We start from the raw sequence: 19,262 nt of genomic DNA, 5'->3' as shown, positions 1-19,262 counted from the left end.
AATGACTCTGCTGTTCTCAAGGCAGCTCTGGGTTCAGTCGGTACTGGTGTCTGCCAGGCAAGTTGCTGTAGCTCTAGCCCCTGGCGCTGGTGTGAGTGTGTGTGTGTGTGTGTGTGTGTGTGTGTGTACAGAAACAGCAGCCAGCTCTTTGCCGGGCTCTCTAACAAGTTCCGCGGGTCTGTTTGTTAAAGAAAAATTCCAGTGGGTGCATCCAACACATGGAACTCAAGAACAGAAATTATATTTATCCGCCCCACTGCCAAAGAGATCACATGCCCCATGAGTCACTCCAGATGTGCTCAAAAACAGAGTCTCTCTGTGGAAGCCCAGTGCCCCAATCCCAGAGAGAGTAGGAGTAACAGAGGTCCCACTCCTGTCCTCCCCGGGAGTAACCCCCACTCCACCCTTGGGAGGCAGGAGAGGGCATCCCTGCACATCTGAAGACAGAGGGGTGGTAAGAGCCTCACCACCACCCTGGGAGGACCAGGCCGGGCATACCTGTGGCTCCTGGGTTCGAGGGCGACATCTCACCTTTTTGGAGGAAAAGATGTGTTGGAAGACGTTGCTGCTTCTGCTGCTGTATTCCGATGCTCAGGCCACTCTGTCCCACAGGTGGACCAGGGGTGAGTTGTCTTTCCTTTATTTGTTTGATGCTTATAATTCTTTCTTGAATATCATTAGGAATCTGGAGGGGTGAACACAGCAGAAGGAAATTAGAAGCCCTGTGCCCTCCTTTGATCCCCTCTCTGTCAAATGCTTTATGCTTCTCAACAGGCTAGAAGGTGTTAGAAGGTGATGGGGGAAATGACACCCCAAAAAATCAAAGCCGCTGAGAAAACGGGGTTGAAGTGGAGAGTGCAGAGAGCATCCCTTCCTGAAAGGCCGGGGAGAAGGTCATCTTTGCTTCATAGAATGTGGACAGACTCCCGTGAGTGCCCCCCAGGCTGCTACCAGCTAGGCAGGGCATGCAGAGAGCAGGTGCCCAGGGCTGATGCTAATATGATGGCACTGGGGGTGCTGGCTGGCCAGAGTTCTGCTCCCTGGGGGACGTGGCTTGTCCACGTGGAGGGCTCCACACTGCTTCCCGAGCAGGAGTGGTCACACCTTTCCAGCTGGAGAGAGCTGGCCCAGCAACAGAAGAGGAATAGTAATCCCCTTAGCAACCTCATGTCCACCCGGCTGCTACCACCCCGGCCAGCCTCCCTCGGAAAGGAAGAAGCCCAGCAAGGCTTCTCCCCATGGCCGACTTCCTTCCCCTCAGGACATGGCTCCTTAGAGCTGGGCTGGCATCTTTTTCTGGTTCCCGTGGGCAGACATTGGCAGCACCTCTGGTCAGGTAAGGTTTATCACTTAGGAAGCGAGGGACCCATAGCGCTGACCGTTGCATGCCGATCTGAACTGAAATCTTTCTGCTGCCTAAAGTCAATGAGATCTCTCTCCTGGAAAGAACTGGAAAAAGAAGTCAGGTTCGTTGGTATTCCCAGAGATCCAAAGGGGGGTGAAGACAGCACAGCAGCAAGGGGATGAGCCCCCCCCTGGTTCTCAAGGAGAGAGTCAGGGAAGGAAGAAGCGGCCGGCTGGGGCACAGAGCAGCATGGAGCAGGTGGATCTGATACGGGGGAAAGCAAAAGTCAAGGCACTTATCAGGGTTCTTACTCCCTCAGTTGTAAACCTGAGATTAGGGACTTGCCAATTCTCTATACTGGGCTGTGAAATGATTCTTGCCCAGGGACAAATAATTAATGAAGCATTTTCCCTTTTTTTTCCAGTAAACATCACACACACACACTTCCCTGCTCATCACGTGCACAAATTTGGGGGGCAACACTTGGAAGCACAGAGCAAAGAGACCTTGGTGTCGCTTACCCCCATGTGACACTGGGGCCTTCCTTAATTTGCCTATTAAAAAAGGATGATAATAGCCACTCTTCCTAACACACAGGCTGTTAGAAAGCCAAATAAGATGGTTTGATTTTTTTTTTATTTTTACAAGTCTTGTAAATACAATAGCTGCATCATGAACTACCTACCCTGCAAGGAACTCAAAAATTTCAAGTTCTGCCTCTAATTGGCTGTGTGATGTCTGGCAAGTCTCTTGACCTCTCTGAGCTTTAGTTCATGAACAAATAACAAATTTGTGACCCTCAAATAATAACAAAAAGTACTAATAACAAAAAGTGACCCTCATTGCGTTGTCATGTGAGGGTCATATTAAAAAATGTAAATAAAACGCTTTCTGAATAATGAGGAGCTATATCAAAGTCAAGTATTACCCACCACTTAAAAAATTTCATTAAAGAAAGTGTGAGGTTCTCAACAGAAAACCTATAGGTTTTACAGCAACATCCTGAGAGCAGCGGCTCTGGCCCTCTACCCACTCCTCCCTGGGGAAGGTCTGCTCCCCGCCCCCCCATATCGATAACAATCTATATAAAGATACAAAGCCAACACAGCTGAAATAGAGGCCTCCATGAGGCCGCTGATACTAAGTGCTGGATTAGCGGTTCATGTCAGCGTTCAGAGCCAACAAATGATATGGGAGCCCTTCCAACCATCAAGTCTTCCACGTGGTTGATTTTTTTTATTCATTTTTAACATTTTTTTCTAACCGTGAAAAGAATCCACAGTTGTCATTTTTTTAAGATGGAATGGGAATCACACCCAAAGGAAAACCAGTTTTTCCAAACGTATAAACTGTCCCTTTCACCTTCATCCTTACCCCAACCCCACCCCCGCCTCCACCGCCAGGCCTAATTTAGAAGAATTCCCCATGGAAAGAGTCGGAGGGCGACCTCTCCCTACAAAGTCCTCCTCCCGCCAGCCGCAGCACCACCCGGGCCGCCACCCTCCCCCTCCGCCTGGCTCCACGGGTGAAAATGGGGAAATGAACCCAAAAGGAATACGCCCTGCGGCAAGACATCTTTTTTCCCCTACCATTCTCCCAGCCTCTCCCTCAGACGCGCTCTCTAGGATTCCGCCCTGGGAGGCGGCTCCATGGGCCAGCATGGCTGCCCTCACCGACTGGATTAAGATTAAATGACTCACCTGTGGTTAGCGAGGCCTCCTGGAAGTGGACACACCTGGCCCAAGTCCTCGCCCCACCCGGTCCTGCTGGCGCACCACTTGAGGGACTGCAGGGAACCTAGCCAGTCTTAAAAAACAGAAAGAAATGCATGCATGAATTCCTATAAATATTTAATTTTTATTCTATATACATGTTATTTCTTTTAAAAAAGTAGTTTCACAAGGAAGGTGGCTCTTCGGTGTCATTTTCAGGTGTCCAGTTTAGTGTTTTATGTGTTCTCAATCATGAATGTTCTGTGGAGGGAAGGGCCCCAGGTAGGGACTGACTCACTGGTCCAGCATGACTGAGTAGCCACTTCGTTTGCTACACGTCACTGCATTTCTGCAGCTGTTATTCTGAACACTAACAGGTAGGAAAACTGGAGGATGGGAAGAAGTTAACACGCCCCCAGATCCCTTGGTTGAAAGCCTAGAGCTCAACCTCTCTCCAGCGCTGTTTCTAGCAGCAGAGCCTTGTCCTTATCCTCGCCTCTCCATCCCTTCCAGGCTCTCCCAGCATCCCCTGGCTCCACTTGGGTGGTGGGGCTCCCCAGGGGTGGTGGGCTCCCCTTGGGTGGTGCCATATTCTGGCCAAGGGGAGCCGACTCACAGCAGCCCTTTCAGAAGCACTCCAGGAAGACGCCCAGCACAAGGGACTAAGATTCTGGCTTCTTCAGAATGGCACTGCGTTTCTAAGGGCAAGGGTTCCCAGCCTCCAACTCCCCCCACCCCACCCCTCCCCCACCCCACATCTAGTGCCTGATGATCTGAGGTGGAGCTGATGTAATAATAGAAATAAAGTGCACAATAAATGTAATGCACTTGAATCATCTTGAAACCATCCCTCGCCTCAGTCCATGAAAAAAATGTCTTCCACAAAACCAATCCGTGGTACCCAAAAGGTTGGGGACCACTGTCTGAAAGGGCTGGCCCAGGAGCCAAAAAGTAAATGACATCAGTAGGATTTGGCCAAAGAATTTTTATAAATGAGGGCTTTTCCTTTCCACACCCATGGCTGTTTCCATAGAGTTGCTTCAACTGATTCATTAGAAATATGGTTTGTTTGTTTGTTTTTTTTATAAATTTATTTATTTTAGTTGGGGGCTAATTACTTTACAATATTGTAATAGTTTTTGCCATACATTGACATGAATCAGCCATGGGTTTACATGTGTTCCCCTTCCTGGACCCCCCACCCACCTCCCTCCCCATCCCATCCCTCTGGGTCATCCCATTGCCCCGGCCCTGAGCCCTTGTCTCATGCATCGAACATGGAATGGTGTTCTGTTTCACATATGATAATATACATGTTTCAATGCTATTCTCCCAGAACGTCCCACCCTCACCTTCTCCCTCAGAGTCCATAAAATTGTTCCATGCATCTGTGTCTCTTATTCTGTCTCGCATATAGGGTTATCGTTACCATCTTTCAAATTCCATATATATGCATTAGTATACTGTATTGTGGTTTTTCTTTCTGGCTTACTTCACTCTGTATAATGGGCTCCAGTTTCATCCATCTCAGTAGAACCGATTCAAATGTATTTTTTTTAATGGCTGAGTAATATTCCATTGTGTATATGTACCACAGCTTCCTTATCCATTCGTCTGCTGATGGACATCTAGGTTGCTTCCATGTCCTGGCTATTGTAAACAGTGCTGCGATGAACATTGGGGTACACGCGTCTCTTTCAATTCAGAAATACGGTTTTATTTTGGCTTGATATGGTCTATCTTTTGAGTCCTTTCCAACAAGGTCTTTGGCCCAGATGCTGTACACAGTTAAACGGAAGCCATAGTCTTAATACTTTTCTGTTTGTTTGCTTTTTTAACCTATTTGAGAGATGGGAGGGAAGAAGAGAATTCTGGCGCAGGTTATAAAAGTCAACAGGAAGATCAGGCTCAAAGCAAAAATAGGCTCTTCCGTTTAGGCAGGCTTCTGCCTGCATGTCTGGGCAAGAAAGCTTGAAGGAGCTAAGACATAGAGAGCAAGACAGGTGCCAGCCTTGATTGAAATAATTAAAAGTAGATTTTCTGGTGTGAAGAAAAGGGAACCCTCCTTCGCTGTTGGTCAGAATGTAAATTAGTGCAGCCACTATGGAGAACAGTATGGAGGTTCCTCAAAAAATTAAAAATAGAGCTACCGTATGATCCAGCAATCCCACTTCTGAGGAAACATTTGAAGAAAACTCTAGTTCCAAAAAATACATGCACCTCAATGTTCATAGCAACACTATTCACAGTAGCCAAGATATGGAAGCAACCTAGATGTCCGTTGACAGAAAATGGATAAAGAAGATATGGTACATATATACAATGGAATACTACTCAGCCATAAAAATGAAATAATGCCATTTGCAGCAACATGGATGGATCTAAAGGTTATTGTACTAAATCAGACAGAGAAAGACAAATATCATATGATACCACTTATATGTGGAATCTAAAATATGATACAAATGAACTTGTTTACAAAACAGAAACAGACACAGAAAACAAACATGCAGTTACTAAAGGAGAAAATGGGTGAGAGAGGGATGAATTAAAAATTGGGGATTAGCAGATACAAATCACTATATATAAAATAGATAAAAACAAGGACTTACTGTATAGCACAGGGAACCATATTCAACATCTTATATAACCTATAATGAAAAAGAATACATATATTGATGTGTGTGTGCTCAGGTGCTTAGTCATGTCCAACTCTTTGCAACCCCACGGACAGAAGCCCACCAGGCTCTTCTGTCCATGGAATTTTCCAGGTAAGAATACTGGAGTGGGCTGCCATTTCCTATATTTGAAGATCTTTGGCTTCTACTCTCAGGGAGATGAAAAGTCATAGAAGTTTCCAGGCAAAAGATTGATATCATGGAACCTATGTTTTCACAGAATTGCTCTAGTTGCTTTGTTAAGAATACAATGAGGTGGACTTCCTTCCAGTGGTTAAGACTCAGCGCTTCCATTGCAGGGAGCATGGGTTCCATGCCTGGTATGGAAACTAGTATCCCTCCCTGTGTGGCATGGTCAAAAAAAAAGAATACAGTGAGGATGATGATGGCAGCCAAGGATGGAAGCAGAAACACCATTAGGAGAAATGTTCAAGGTTTAGACACCTGGAGGTTAGCAGGGATGTGGTAAGAAGTAGCCAGATTCCAGGTATGTTCTGAAGGTAAAGCCAACAAGATTTGCTGATTGGTTAGGTATGAAACGTGAAAGAGAAAAGGCAAGGATGACTCATGACTCCCAAGTTTTGGCTTGAGCAGCTGCGAGAGATGGAAAGACAGCAGACAAAGCAGGAGGTAAGGAACAGGTGCGAGGGGTGGTGGGGACTGGCATTGGGTAAGGGATCAGGAAAGACAACTATTACAAATCCAAAAGGAGATTCCTGTAGGCAGTTGGGTATCTAGAAGTCTGACCTGGAAATACAAAGCAGGCGATCAGTATGGAAGTCAGGGTAGTGAGGAGAGAGGAGTCACGCATCCTGACACAGGCTGAGGCCAGGAGTTAGCAAAACGAAGAGATGGATGAGCAGTAAGAGCGGCCAGCAAGGGAGGATTTTTTTTTTTTAAGAAGCAGCAAGCAGCAATGTGTTTTCATGCCAATTTGAAAAATCAGTAGAAAAGGGAAAACTAATGATGTGGGAGAGAAAGGTGGAAAGGTGAGTGAATCTTTATTGGAGACTTGGTCCAAGGCTCTAGATGAGAGCAGGGAAACAATAACAGAAGGGAAGTCAGAGGATCTGGGCAAGAGGTGGGTAACTGGTATCAGGAGAAAGGAGAAGGTATGGAATCATCTATTTCATGCTGAAATAGAGTGAGAAGAATCAGGAAACGTGAGTAATGGTCAGGCAGCATTTCAGGCCCCTGCTGAGAATGTTGTTGTTGTTCAATTGCTCAGTCGTGTCTGACTCTTTGAGACCACATCGACTGCAGCACACCAGGCTCCCGTCCTTCACAATCTCCAGGAATTTGCTCAAATCCATGTCCATTAAGTCAGTGATGCCATCAAATCATCTCATCCTCTGTCATTCCCTTCTCCTCCTGCCTTCAATCTCTCCAAGCATAAAGATCTTTTCCAATGAGTCAGCTCTTCACATCAGGTGGCCAAAGTATTGGAGCTTCAGCTTCAGCATCAGTCCTTCAATGAATATTCAGGACTGATTTCCTTTAGGATTGATTAGTTTGATTTCCTTGCAGTACAGGGAACTCTTCTCAAGAGTCTTCTCCAACACCACAGTTCAAAAGCATCACTTCTTTGGCACTCAGCCTTCTTAACGGTCCAACTCACATCCATACATGACTACTGGAAAAGCCACAGCTTTGACTATACATACCTTTGTTTGCAAAGTGATGTCTCTGTTTTTGAATATGCTGCCTAGGTCTGTCACAGCTTTCCTTCCAAGGAGCGTCTTTTAAATCCATGATTGCAGTCACCATTTGCAGTGATTTTGGAGCCCAAGGAAATAAAATAACTTTGTATAACATTATAAATCGAAGTTAGAGATTTGTTTTAAAAATATGTGTGATTCATTTAAGAGTATGTTTTACACCATATGCATTCATTCATTTCTAGTTAACCACAAGTATCCTTCCTGTAAGACTTCCCTGGTGACTCAGACCAGGATCTGCCTGTAATGCAGGAGAACAGGGTTCAATCCCTGGATCAGAAAATCCCCTGGAGAAGGGAATGGCTACCCATTCCAGTATTCTTGCCTGGAGAATTCCATGGATGGAGGAGCCTGGCGGCCTACAATCCATGGAGTTGAAAAGAGTCAGATGTGATTGAGCAACTAACACAGACACACACACACACCCTATCAGTGAGACTGGAGGAGTCTTTGTTCATCTGGTTTTTGGTTTTGATTTGTTATTAATTTTTAGTTTGTATTAATTTTTAGTTAGTAGAGTTGATTAACAGTGTTTTATTAGTTTCAGGTGTACAGCAAAGTGATTCAGTTATACATAAACATGTATCTATTCTTCAACTTTTTTTTCCTATTTAGGTTCTTGCAGAGTAGTGAGCAGAGTTCCCTGTGCTATACAATAGGTCCTTGTTGGTTATCTATTTTAAATATAGCAGTGGTGGGTTTTGAAGCCCATGAGACCTGGATTTTAATCTCAGTCCTTATTACAAACAAGTTGGGTGGCCGAAGGCAAGTTTCTTAGCCTCCAAGTTTCTTCATCTATAAAATGGAATGTGAGCCCTTACCTCACAAGGTACAAAAAGCCCCTTGCCCCACATGCACCGGCAAGCAGCCACAGCAATCTGAGGGGTCCTTGCAGAGGTGGGGGATGGGAGAAAGGGGGGAGGGTCCATCTTTGAGATTCCTGAGCTCCCCACACAGACTTTCTGAAGCAATAACCAGCCCCAATCCAGAGGCTGAGCTTATTTCTAACAATCTTCCCTGAACTGTTATTATTTTAAAAACAAGGGCTACTGGAAACAATGTTTCCATTATTAAAGACAGCTTTCATCAGGAAGCCTTTTCTTCCCAACTGGAGAATTAGTGGTCCACCAGCCTGTCTGCACTTTAAAAGAAGTGACTGTTCCCAGGGAAATAATTGAGTGAAGAAAGTGCAGGTCTGAATAACTTTAGGGCCCACGCTGGGACCTTGTTCCCTTCTCTGCCCTTCCTCTGCTGCCTAGTGATTTTTTCTTTTTTTTTTTAAAGAGAACAAGACCTTTCATTTCACAATCACAGAGAAGACATAAAGACATAAAGAAGTTGCTCTCAGATCCTACCTTGAAAAGGGGTTTCATGGTCAGAAGACATAGCTCACATCTGTTCCTCTTCCCGCCAAGGAAAGTGCGCCCCTCCTTGTGCCTCCATCTCTGTATCTGAGAACACAAGGGTCTTGATCTCTTTAGTTCAGTTGCTCAGTCATGTCTGACTCTTTGCAACCCCATGGACCGCAGCATGCCAGGCCTCCCTGTCCATCACCAACTCCCGGAGTTTACTCAAACTCATGTCCATTGAGTCTGTGATGCCATCCAACCATCTCATCCTCTGTCTTCCCCTTCTCCTCCCGCCTTCAATCTTTCCCAGCATCAGGGTCTTTTCGAATGAATCAGTTCTTCACATCAGGTGACCAGTATTGGAGTTTCAGCTTCAGCATCAGTCCTTCCAATAAATATTCAGGACTGATTTCCTTTAGGACGTCTCTTTTGTCTCTTCAGATGCCCTCATAAGGCCCTGTCAGATGGGAAGCAGCTCTCAACTCTAGCAGTGTACCCGCTGCTTGGCAGTGGGTCTGGGTAATGCAGTGGTTACGGACCGTGGCTGCCTGTTGTAACACCTGGAAGCTGTCAGGAGTCCCAACGCCTACATCCATCCACCCCAGAGATGCCTGTGAACTGGCCTGGGAGGTAGTCTTGGCATTTAGGCATTTAAAGCTCCCAGGTGATTGTAAGGCATGGTTAAGGTTGAGAAGCCCTGGACTAAACTGGGAGTGGCTACTCAGCCTGGCCAGCTCCTTCTACACAGCCTTTGGTCAAGCACCCTCTGATTCTCCACCCAGGCTGCCATTCGAAGCACCTAGAAAGCTTTCAAAAAGTTGACTATCCCAATCACACGCTAGTCACTTCAATCAGAACTTCTCTGGGTGCCCTGGGTGATTCTCACGTGGGATCAAGGTTGCAAACACGTGGAGTAGATGCCTTGCCCTCTTCGGCTCCACCTGAGACCACAGGCAGAGGCTGCAAGTGAGCAGAGGCTCACTCAAGCCCTAAAATCTATGATTCTGTGGGAAAGGGGCACTTTTCTAGCAAAGAGAACAAATTCTGCTAAAATTCTGGGCAAGGAGCTACTACTCTGGAGTTCATAGGCTCCATCCCCCAAGGTGGTCTGGGGAAGTAGGGCTGTCCCTCTGCCCGTCAAGGTCCCCTTCAATGTAGGGATTCAGTCTGCCTACATCTGCATCTTGTGTGCACCCTGGAAGCCTGTCAGGTTCTCCGCCAGGCAGACAGAAATCTGAAAGCGTATTTATGCAAGCCCCTGAGGAACTTGTGGGCTAGATAATGAATGGATTACAGAGAGGGCAGTATTACAGCAATACTACAGCCAGGCAGTTTTTCCAAGAGATTAGGTTCCTACCAGGAAATGTCCTTTACATCAAAGATATTTCACTGTTATCACTTCTGATAGAAATCCTTCTAAATGCTTCTGTAGTTCTCTTCTTCAACATTGTACTCTGGACATCACTGGACCCTTCCCTGGTGGTCCAAGGTCACCATATTCAAGAAACTTAGTGATCATGTATAATTATGCAAATTGTGCTTTGCACAACCTCACAGGATGAACCTTCCCTTGAAGTCTCACCAGTTTTTATAGCTAATTGCCCAGTTTGCTAGTAGATCACAATCAAGTGTCTCAAAGAAGTGGCCGATTTTTCTTACAGCTGGCAGTGAGCTTGCCAATCCTTTCTGCACCATGTCTTGGGACATGGAGGGGCTGTGGGGGGTGGATGGGGCCACCTGCTTCCAGCCTGATGGATTCAGGAGAACTGCAATTTCTAATGACTCTTCTTACAATGGGCTTCTCATGTGGCTCAGTGGTAAAGGATTCACCTGCCAATGCAGCAAACTTAGGTTCTATCCCTGGGTCAGTAAGATCCCCTGGAGAAAGAAATGGCAACACACCCCAGTATTCTTGCCTGGGAAATCCCATGGACAGAGGAGCCTGGCGGGCTGTAATCCATGGGGTCACAAAGAGTTGGACACAGCTTAGTGACTAAACAACAACAATTCCTATAATATTCTGTCTTCTCTTTCTCATGTCCTCCGTCAGCTCCTAATTCATGGTCCTTTCTACCTCTAGTAGCTCGCCCATCTTCTCCCAGCCACCACATCTCTATGCAGCCACTGAGGAACTTCTGTGTCAAGTCACTGATTTTATATCAAATACGTTTCTGAGTCAAGCCCTTGGCGCCACACACCCCCAGAGCCAGTGTCAGGGTCTGTGCAGCTCTCTTCCTACACTTCATCACCTGTGCTTAGATTCTTGGCAGCTCTGCCTCAGGTGGCAGGGGAATAAGCCAGAAGGCTGAGTCTCTGATTCAAAGGGTTGTCAATTAACATAAACCAGTACACTTCATTCTCATAAAGTGCTGAAATGTGCAGTGCTAGTAGGGAACAGTAGTATTAGGGAGTTGTTTGTTGAACTGGGGTGGTGGTGGTCAATGGTTTGCTCATCTCTTTTTTAATTTGTATTGAAATATAGTTGATTTCTAATTGTTAGTGTCAGGTGTACAGCCAAGTGACTCAGTTATATATATCGAGATTCTTTTTCTAGATCCTTTTCCATTACATGTTATTACAAGATACTGGGTATAGTTCCCTGTGCTATCCAGTAGATCCTTGTTGCTTATCTATTCTATATATAATAGTTTGCCTCTGCTAATCCCAAACACCTAATTTATCCCCCCCCCCAACCTTTGGTAACCATAGGTTTGTTTTCTATGTCTGTGAGTCTATTTCCATTTTGTAAATAAGTTGCATTTTATTTTAGATTCCACATATAAGCGATATCATATATTTGTTTTCCTCTGACTTACTTCCCTTAGCATGATCATCTCCAGTTGCATCCATGTTGCTGCAAATGGCATTATTTCATTCCTTTTGATATCTGAGTAACATCCCATTGTTTATGTATACGTAACACTTTTTCTTTATCCATTCATCTGTCAATGAACACAGGTTGCTTCTATGTCTTAACTACTAGAAATGTTTTTGTTCTAACCTAAAGGCCCGTGAGGATTCATACTCCTTAGACATACATATTTTTCAAAACTTTCTGAAATGATTCTGATGAGAAGCCAGGTTTGAAATCATTGGTGTGAAATAGTAACCTCTGATATGTCTGGGACTCTCTGGGACACACCAGAGTGGTCTTTCACCTCTCCCCCTCCACATCCACCACCACTTGGAGTCACTTTCAACACTTCCTGGCTGACCTTGGAGTTCACCCGTGGGGAAAAGCCAGTGCACACAGCAAGCCCTCAAGCTCACTTTTAATTTCTTGCAGCCGTGCTCTTCCCTGCCGCCCACCGGCCAAAGAGATCCTCATCGCTGCCCTTGAACCCCATCCTGCAGAGTTCCCTGGAGGAAGTAGAGCTGCTCTATGAGGTAAGCAGAGGGCAGAGTGAGCAACCCAAGTCACAGAGAAGGCATTGCTCCTTCTCTGTGGTTTTTGGAGGAGTGAGCCCCTGACAGTGGGTGGCCTCTGCTGCCTGGGGAACCAGCCTAGACTTGCGTGTGGAGGTCCTGGAATCCTGCCCATCTCAAAGGCAAGTGGTCTTCATACCCTTCTCCTGTCCCACCTGTCATCCCAGGGACGGACAACATTAGGAATTCAGTGGAAGCAAAATTAGAGATTTAGACTTGGCTCAGAGGTGCCCCTACCAGCACCCAAGTAGCAGAACAGGGCAGTCTGCCCCGGCCAGGGCTTTAAGCCAAGATGGGTCAGCAGCACCCAGACAATGCCACACCTGGTGTCTGAGTGGAGCCAAGTCTCGGTAACCTCACACAGGGAGAGCCCCATTTTCGAGTCTGGGGCCACCCCAAAGGCTCTCTTCCTCTGCCTCTCACACCTCTGGCACCACGACCCCACTTCTCCTCCAGACCACAGTGAATTTCCCAAGGCCCCGTGGTCTGGTTTAGTGGTGAAAATGCAGGCTCGAGATCTGAGCTTTAGTTCTGCTTCTGCCACCCGTTGGCCACGTGACCTTACATAAGCCACGGTGTCTCTCTGGACCCGAGTCTCCTCAGCTGTTAAACAAGGGGCTCCAGTGATCACCCAAGTCCCCCTCCTGCCTTGAGGTCCTCCAGGACTAGAACTGTCTGTCTGAGAAGGAGACAGCCTGTCGCAGCCAAGTGGCTGAGCCAGGCGGCAGATTTCAAACCCTGCCTCAGGGAACAAACTGGAAAATGCATAGCCTTTGCCAAGTCATGCACATGGGAGTCTGAGGAACAGATCTGCTTTAGGAAGATAACAGACAGTAGCGTGGAAAATGGGTCAGAGCTGGGGAAAGCCAGAGACAGAGGGAAGAGTCAGGACTTATTAGATTCCTGATATGAGCCTGGCACAGAACAGGGGGTGCAAATGACAGACCTTAGCCCTATCCTTAAGGAACAGGTAAGAAACGAGGACAGATCTCTATAGCCCACTTAACTCCTAGCACAATTCTCTGCATCCTTCGAATTCCCAGCTTCTGATTTTAAAGTATTCAAAACAGTCAGTTTGTGCTGTAGAAGATTTTTGGTTGGCGGGAGGGAGAAAGGAGAGAAGGGAGTGACTTGGGACACTGGAAACAACAGAGTCACTTAACAGAGGTTTGAACCAGGCACAGCGTTAGATGCTGCCCATGCTTGTCTTATTTACTCCTCACACTATCCCAGTGAAGTGTTGTTGTTGTTAACGACTTCACAGAGGGATAAAATGAGGCTGACAGCAGTGAAGTAACTCATCCAAGGTTACAGTTAGTGGGGAAGTCAGATCTGGGACTCAGGTCTCTTGATTCCAAAGCTCTTTGTAAGCCACCTCCCTTACATGAACACATGTAGTCATGAATCCGGTGATGCGATGTCCTCGATGACCGTGAGTGCCTCATGCCTTTCCACACCCCATGTTTCTCTCCAGTTCCTGCTGGCCGAACTTGAGATCAGCCCTGACCTGAAGATCTCCATCAAGGACGAAGAGCTGGCCTCCCTGCGGAAGGCCTCGGACTTCCGCGCCGTCTGCAATGACGTGATCCCCAAGAGCATCCCCGACATCCGGCGGCTGAGTGCCAGCCTCTCCAGCCACCCGGGAATCCTTAAGAAAGAGGACTTCGAAAGGACAGCACTGACCCTAGCCTACACGGCCTACCGCACAGCCTTGTCCCAAGGGTATCAGAAGGACGTCTGGGCCCAGTCCCTCCTCAGCCTCTTCCGTGCCTTGAGGCATGACTTGATGCGGTCCTCAGGTCCAAGACCATCTCCTTGAGGGACTGGCCCGCACCAGGGCCATGGAGCGGGGACCAGCACACAGTAATCTAGAAATTCCTCATTCTCTACTCCATTTACAGAGACCAGCCACAGAACACACACTGCCAACTCAGAGCCGCAGAGATCAAATACGGAACCCTGCTGCTCTTTGCCCCTTATAACTTCTTGATAAGCGAAAGATTGTGATTTATACCATAATGTGACCTGGGATGGAGAAAAGGGCTGCAATGGTAATTTAAGATGCCTCCAGAGGGTGAATGGTTGGCCTGGTGAACTGCAGCAGTCTAACATATGCTTTAACCCTGAGTGCCCATGACACAAACACCCAGGAGTGAGGAAAGAGACAGGAGAGACATCATAGAAGTTTGACCGTGACAGGAAGGGGGATGGGGGTGGAGGAAGATTTCTTTGGTCCTAAGAGATCAGGGTGCTAGAATGAATGAACATCTTTCCAAAGTTCTGTAATAAGATATAAAGAAACTAGTGTGCGTGTGTGCCAAGTCGCTTTAGTCATGTCTGCCTCTGTGATCCCATGGACTATAGCTCTCCAGCCTCCTCTGTCCATGGGATTCTCCAGGCAAGAATACTGGAGTGGGTTGCCATGCCCTCCTTCAGGGGATCTCCCCGACTGAGGGATTTGAACCCGCCTTTCCTGTGTCTCCTGCATTGGCAGGTGGGTTCTTTACTGCTAGCACCACCTGGGAAGCCCTAAAGAAACTAGAGCCATAGCCAAATAAATATATTGTTAACCAAGGGTCTACTTCTCAACTTTTCCAAAAGTCCCCAAGAAGAATCAATCAGAAAATCAGTTATGACTTATATACTGAGCCTCTTCTTTCCTGAAGGCTGGTCTAATTTAGCAGAGAAATATGAAGGGGGCCCACGGAAATGCTACTGTCGTGCCTTGCCTTTTGAACAGAGAATCCAAGCTAATGCAGAGAAAGTCATCCTGACAAGAGTGGGGGCACCCATGCCCTGGTCTGTCTATTCTAATGCTAAAATTATTGAGAATCCTCAGAGAATTAAGTGCACCAAATAAAAGTTATTTTCAGATGACAAAATTTTACCCCTTCAGATGCCAAATCTTTCATTTCAGAATTATTGACTTGATATATTTTAAGCTATACATATGAAATGCCTTACATTTTTATTTAGTATCTTGGAGACATCCTAATGAAGGAGTTAGATAAGATCTAAGATCCCTCTACTTCTCAAATTTCCACCGTCATTTAACTAACTATGAAATGTTACAGGAGGGACACCTGAACCTGCGTTGTCCAGCCTGCTGGACTGCTTGTATCAACCCTGAAAGCTCCCAGGCTTTGTTAACTCTGAATCTGGTATATTTCTGCAGCAGTTTGTTTGCAATTTGTTCTTTCTAACTGGCCATGGTCTGAAAGATAAGATAGCTAGTCTTTTTAGCATTCTATGTTAAGGAAGAGTTAATCCATGAAGGTGCCTGCCAGGAGTAAATCACCTTAGTTCTAATTAAGATTCCTCACCAGCTCAGAGATGTTTCCAGCTTCTTGAAGGTTTACCACTGGGTTCAAGAGGCTAAAATTGCAAGAAGTCTAATCTTTGAATAAGCGAGGACTCACAGGGCTAAATCTGATTCTGAAATGGGTTTTTAACAATTGTCATTTAATGATGATGAAAGCTGGTCTCGACTTCTTTAAAATCTTTGAATAAGGGAGCCTTACCTAGCAGCACAAGCTGCAGGATCTTTTGAAGAAATATCAGGATGCAGAAATAGGTATTACCATCAAAGAAAAGTCTCACTTTGCATCCTCACGTTCTCAGGCTCAGAAGACTAACCAGCCAGTCTCTCTGGTTCTCATCCCCCAGTTATACCTCTCTTGTATACCCCTCAGATATAGACTCTGATATATACTTTTCCATTCAATTTCTTTCTAAGATCACATGTTCTCTTTGACATCATCACTCCACTTGTCTCTTCGTGGTCATTGGTGTCTCTGCTGCTCTGTCTTTGGGTCCAATTCTGATATTTCTATATCCATTCCTTGCGGCACGTCTCAATTTCTTCCAGCTAACCTCTCACTGTCTCTGCCTGGCTCTCTCTCATGCTCACTGTCTCCTTCAGGGATTGCTATCTAAGACAAAGGCAAAACAAAGATACAGACAAGTTTGGGATTGCCCAGAAAGCAGATTAGCCTCACAGCCTACCTTCAGTGTTGGGGCTTTGCCTGCATGAGGGCTGGGGAGGGGGTCAGCTGAGGCCTTGGTCCCTGGACACTGGGTAATAGTCTGATGGTCAGGGTCCTGCATCTGCTCTGGGGCTCCATGCCTATCAGAAGGGATCTGAGAGCTTTCCTCTAGTCACCAAGCAGAAAGGCCCACACTTGGTGTCCCTGAGCACCATATGAGGATACACACAGCTGCTCCCAAGGGCAGGAGAACCCTGAATAGGAGAGGGTTGTTCTCAAAACCAGTGATAGCAGTGGCAGTTCATTCATTTACCCTGCCACAAATAAACTAAAGGTACTTTTGTACTGAAAAATTGGGTCCAAACTTATGTGGCAGTCAACTGAAAAAAAAAAGGAACAAGAAGGACACAACCTTTTTAAAGACAAATGAAATTTTCATTTTTGTTACTAGATGTGTGCATGTTTAGTCATTTCAGTCATGTCTGACTCTTTGTGACCCTATGGACAGTAACCCTGCAGGCTCTTCTGTCCATGGGATTATCCAGGCAAGAATACTGGAGTGGGTTGCCATGCCTTCTTTCAGGGGATCTTCCCAACCCAAGGATCAAACCCACATCTCTTGCATTTCAGGTGGATTCTTTACCACTGAGCCACCAGGGAAGCCAGTTATACTAGATATTTAAACACTATTTTACTCTGAATACAAATTGTTTACCCACAAAAAGTTTTACAGCAATGACTTAATTCATAAACAGAATCAAATATTCTGCTCAACACCACCACCCCAAATCGCGACTCTTTGCCCAGAGAGCAGTAAAGGAGTATCCTGGACAGCAATGGACTCGCCCATCATGCCTCATGAATGCCACACTGTACACGCTATAGTCACAACCCAGACACGTTTTGTCGTATTCACTCAAAGAATAATTCAGAGTGTGACATCAGTGGAAACTTGCCTGTGACTCAATGGAACCCTTCTGCCATTTCTAGATGCTGGGTAATTTTAGCATCTAACAATCTTGGAAGTTTCTTCTATAGTTGGCATTCTCATGGCTACCTCTGGTGTCCCTCAAGAGACACTGAAAAACATCTATAGGCTGAAACTTCCATGGCTCTGTCATCTCACCTGGAATCTAACTAAAGGAGAATCACATAAGTAGTGAATCAGAAGATATTTCCACAGGGTGTGCATGCATGTTAAGTCTCTTTAGTTGTGTCTGACTCTTTGAGACTTCCAAGAGTCCTGACTTTGAGCCTGCCAGGTTCCTCTGACCATGGGATTCTCCAGGCAAGAATACTGGAGTGGGTTCCCATGCCCTCCTCCAGGAGATCTTCTGGACCCAGGGATCGAACCTGCATTTCTTGTGTCTCCTGCATTGGCAGGCAAGTTCTTTACCATTAGTGCCACCTGGGAAGCAGGGCACTGATCTAAAAGTAAATGCTTGTTAAATGACTTTACATGGTGCCCCTTACTTCCCTAACACATTTTAATGTCTTTTGTGTGTGTGTGTGTGGCTGTAAAACATGTCATATGAAATTTACCATTTGAACCGAACGATTTCTAGGAATACAGTACAGAAGAGTTAACTACATGCACACTGCTGTGTGAAAGATCTCTAGAACTTATTCATCTTGCAAAAACAATACCTATGAAATGACATTCCACTTTTCCCTCTCCCCATGGCCCCTGTTAACTACCATTCAACTTTCTAAGTGTTAGACTACTTTTGATACCTCATATAAGTGGAATTTGTCTTATATTTCTGAAGCAATGTGTAAAATTTCCTTAAGAAAGTGTTTTGTCTGAAAAAATGGAAAGAGTCCTGAAGGAGAACTACTGGTATTACTGTGTCACATAATTTTATTTAACAAATATTCACTTATGTTGTAATAAAAATGTCATGATCGGGTTTCCAGGCTCAGTGGAATCCTTGTTATCTCAGATTATCTCACCAAGGAATTTGAAGTGGCTCACGGGTTTAACATCAAATGTTGACTTCCACAGTTGTCTGCATCCACTCTCTTTAATATTTGCCACCAAAACATCACACGTTACTGTTCTTCCAGAGTTTCAAAATCATCACGAAAATGAGGCCTGAATGTAGTAAATATGACAGCCAGTCTTTAATAAGCATTTAAAGAGATGAGTCATGGTAGCTCATCCTCCAGTGGCAAGACAATTTCAAACCAGGTCACCCACAGCTGCTACTGCTTTAGGGGTCAAGAAGAACTGGTTTTCAAGACTCACCTTTCCAGATTCACTTTGCCTTTAGCCTGGGGATTATTTTCAACTGGCATAGCTGCAGACCTTAGAATGCCATTCTTTGGGTTCTGTGAATTCAAGAACATGCATTTCATAACCCTTGACTTCCCCACAGCACCTCTCAGATCAAGGCAATGCTGCCAAAGACCACCAATTATAAAAGTGTGGGTGCTTTCTCTCTCTCCTTTTCTTTCTTCCTTACCCTGTATCCACATGACCTTTCTGAAAAAAGAGAAATGCTTCTCTTCTTCTACAAGCAGCAGAAAGAGTCCAAAGGCTGCAAAGGCCCTATTCTTCAACGCATCCATTTTTTTCTGCCCTCCCACCTCCTCCTTGCACACCAGTCAAAGGAAGCCTTCTTCTTTTTTGGTAAAGAGCCTCAGAGAAGAGCATTTGAACACCTACTCCAGCCAGAAGGACCGTGGACATCCTCCAAAGCCCTCTGAAATAAAACTGGTGTCTAGACTTTTCCAGAGAGGCAGTACCCTTCCCACTCTCCCTAAAAGGTCTGTGGTCTTTCTGAGAGGCTAACGTCCTCTGCTGACTCAGATGCTTTGTAGTCACCCGGGCACTGAAGCAAATGATCTTTGCCACCAGGGAAGTCTGAAAGACTTAATGTTGCATGGTGGTGGTGGTGGGTGGTTTAGTTGCTAAGTTGTGTTGGACTCTTTGCGACCCCGCAGACTGTAGCCTGCCAGGCTCTTCCTGGAATTCTCCAGGCAAGAATACTGGAGTGGGTTGCTATGCCCTCCTCCAGGGGATCTTTCCGACCCAGGGATCAAACT

General features: G+C 45.8%; 2 protein-coding genes across 2 annotated transcripts in view; one reads left to right on the top strand and one right to left on the bottom strand.

The window, feature by feature from the left end:
- Nucleotides 1-320: 320 nt before the first annotated feature.
- On the top strand, nucleotides 321-14,805 carry FAM180A (family with sequence similarity 180 member A). The gene is made up of 3 exons (XM_081533021.1): nucleotides 321-623; nucleotides 12,089-12,189; nucleotides 13,703-14,805. Exons 1-3 carry the CDS (start codon nucleotides 548-550, stop codon nucleotides 14,045-14,047), a joined length of 522 nt encoding a protein of 173 aa, XP_081389147.1. The 5' UTR covers nucleotides 321-547; the 3' UTR covers nucleotides 14,048-14,805.
- A 3,252-nt stretch (nucleotides 14,806-18,057) lies between these two features.
- LOC145523189 (uncharacterized) overlaps nucleotides 18,058-19,262 on the bottom strand; it is a 44,142-nt gene continuing 42,937 nt past the window's right edge. Inside the window, exons 10-11 of the transcript XR_014066411.1 lie at nucleotides 18,463-18,545; nucleotides 18,058-18,309 (exon numbers count right to left, since the gene is read on the bottom strand). The gene's annotated coding sequence lies outside the window, so the exon portion shown is untranslated. The remainder of the gene's footprint in view (nucleotides 18,310-18,462; nucleotides 18,546-19,262) is intronic.

This window comes from Giraffa tippelskirchi, chromosome 10 (genome assembly GCF_054371585.1).
Source record: "Giraffa tippelskirchi isolate mGirTip1 chromosome 10, T2T-mGirTip1v1.2.pri, whole genome shotgun sequence".
NCBI lineage: Eukaryota > Metazoa > Chordata > Mammalia > Artiodactyla > Giraffidae > Giraffa > Giraffa tippelskirchi.
This window is presented reverse-complemented; position numbering and strand designations above follow the sequence as displayed.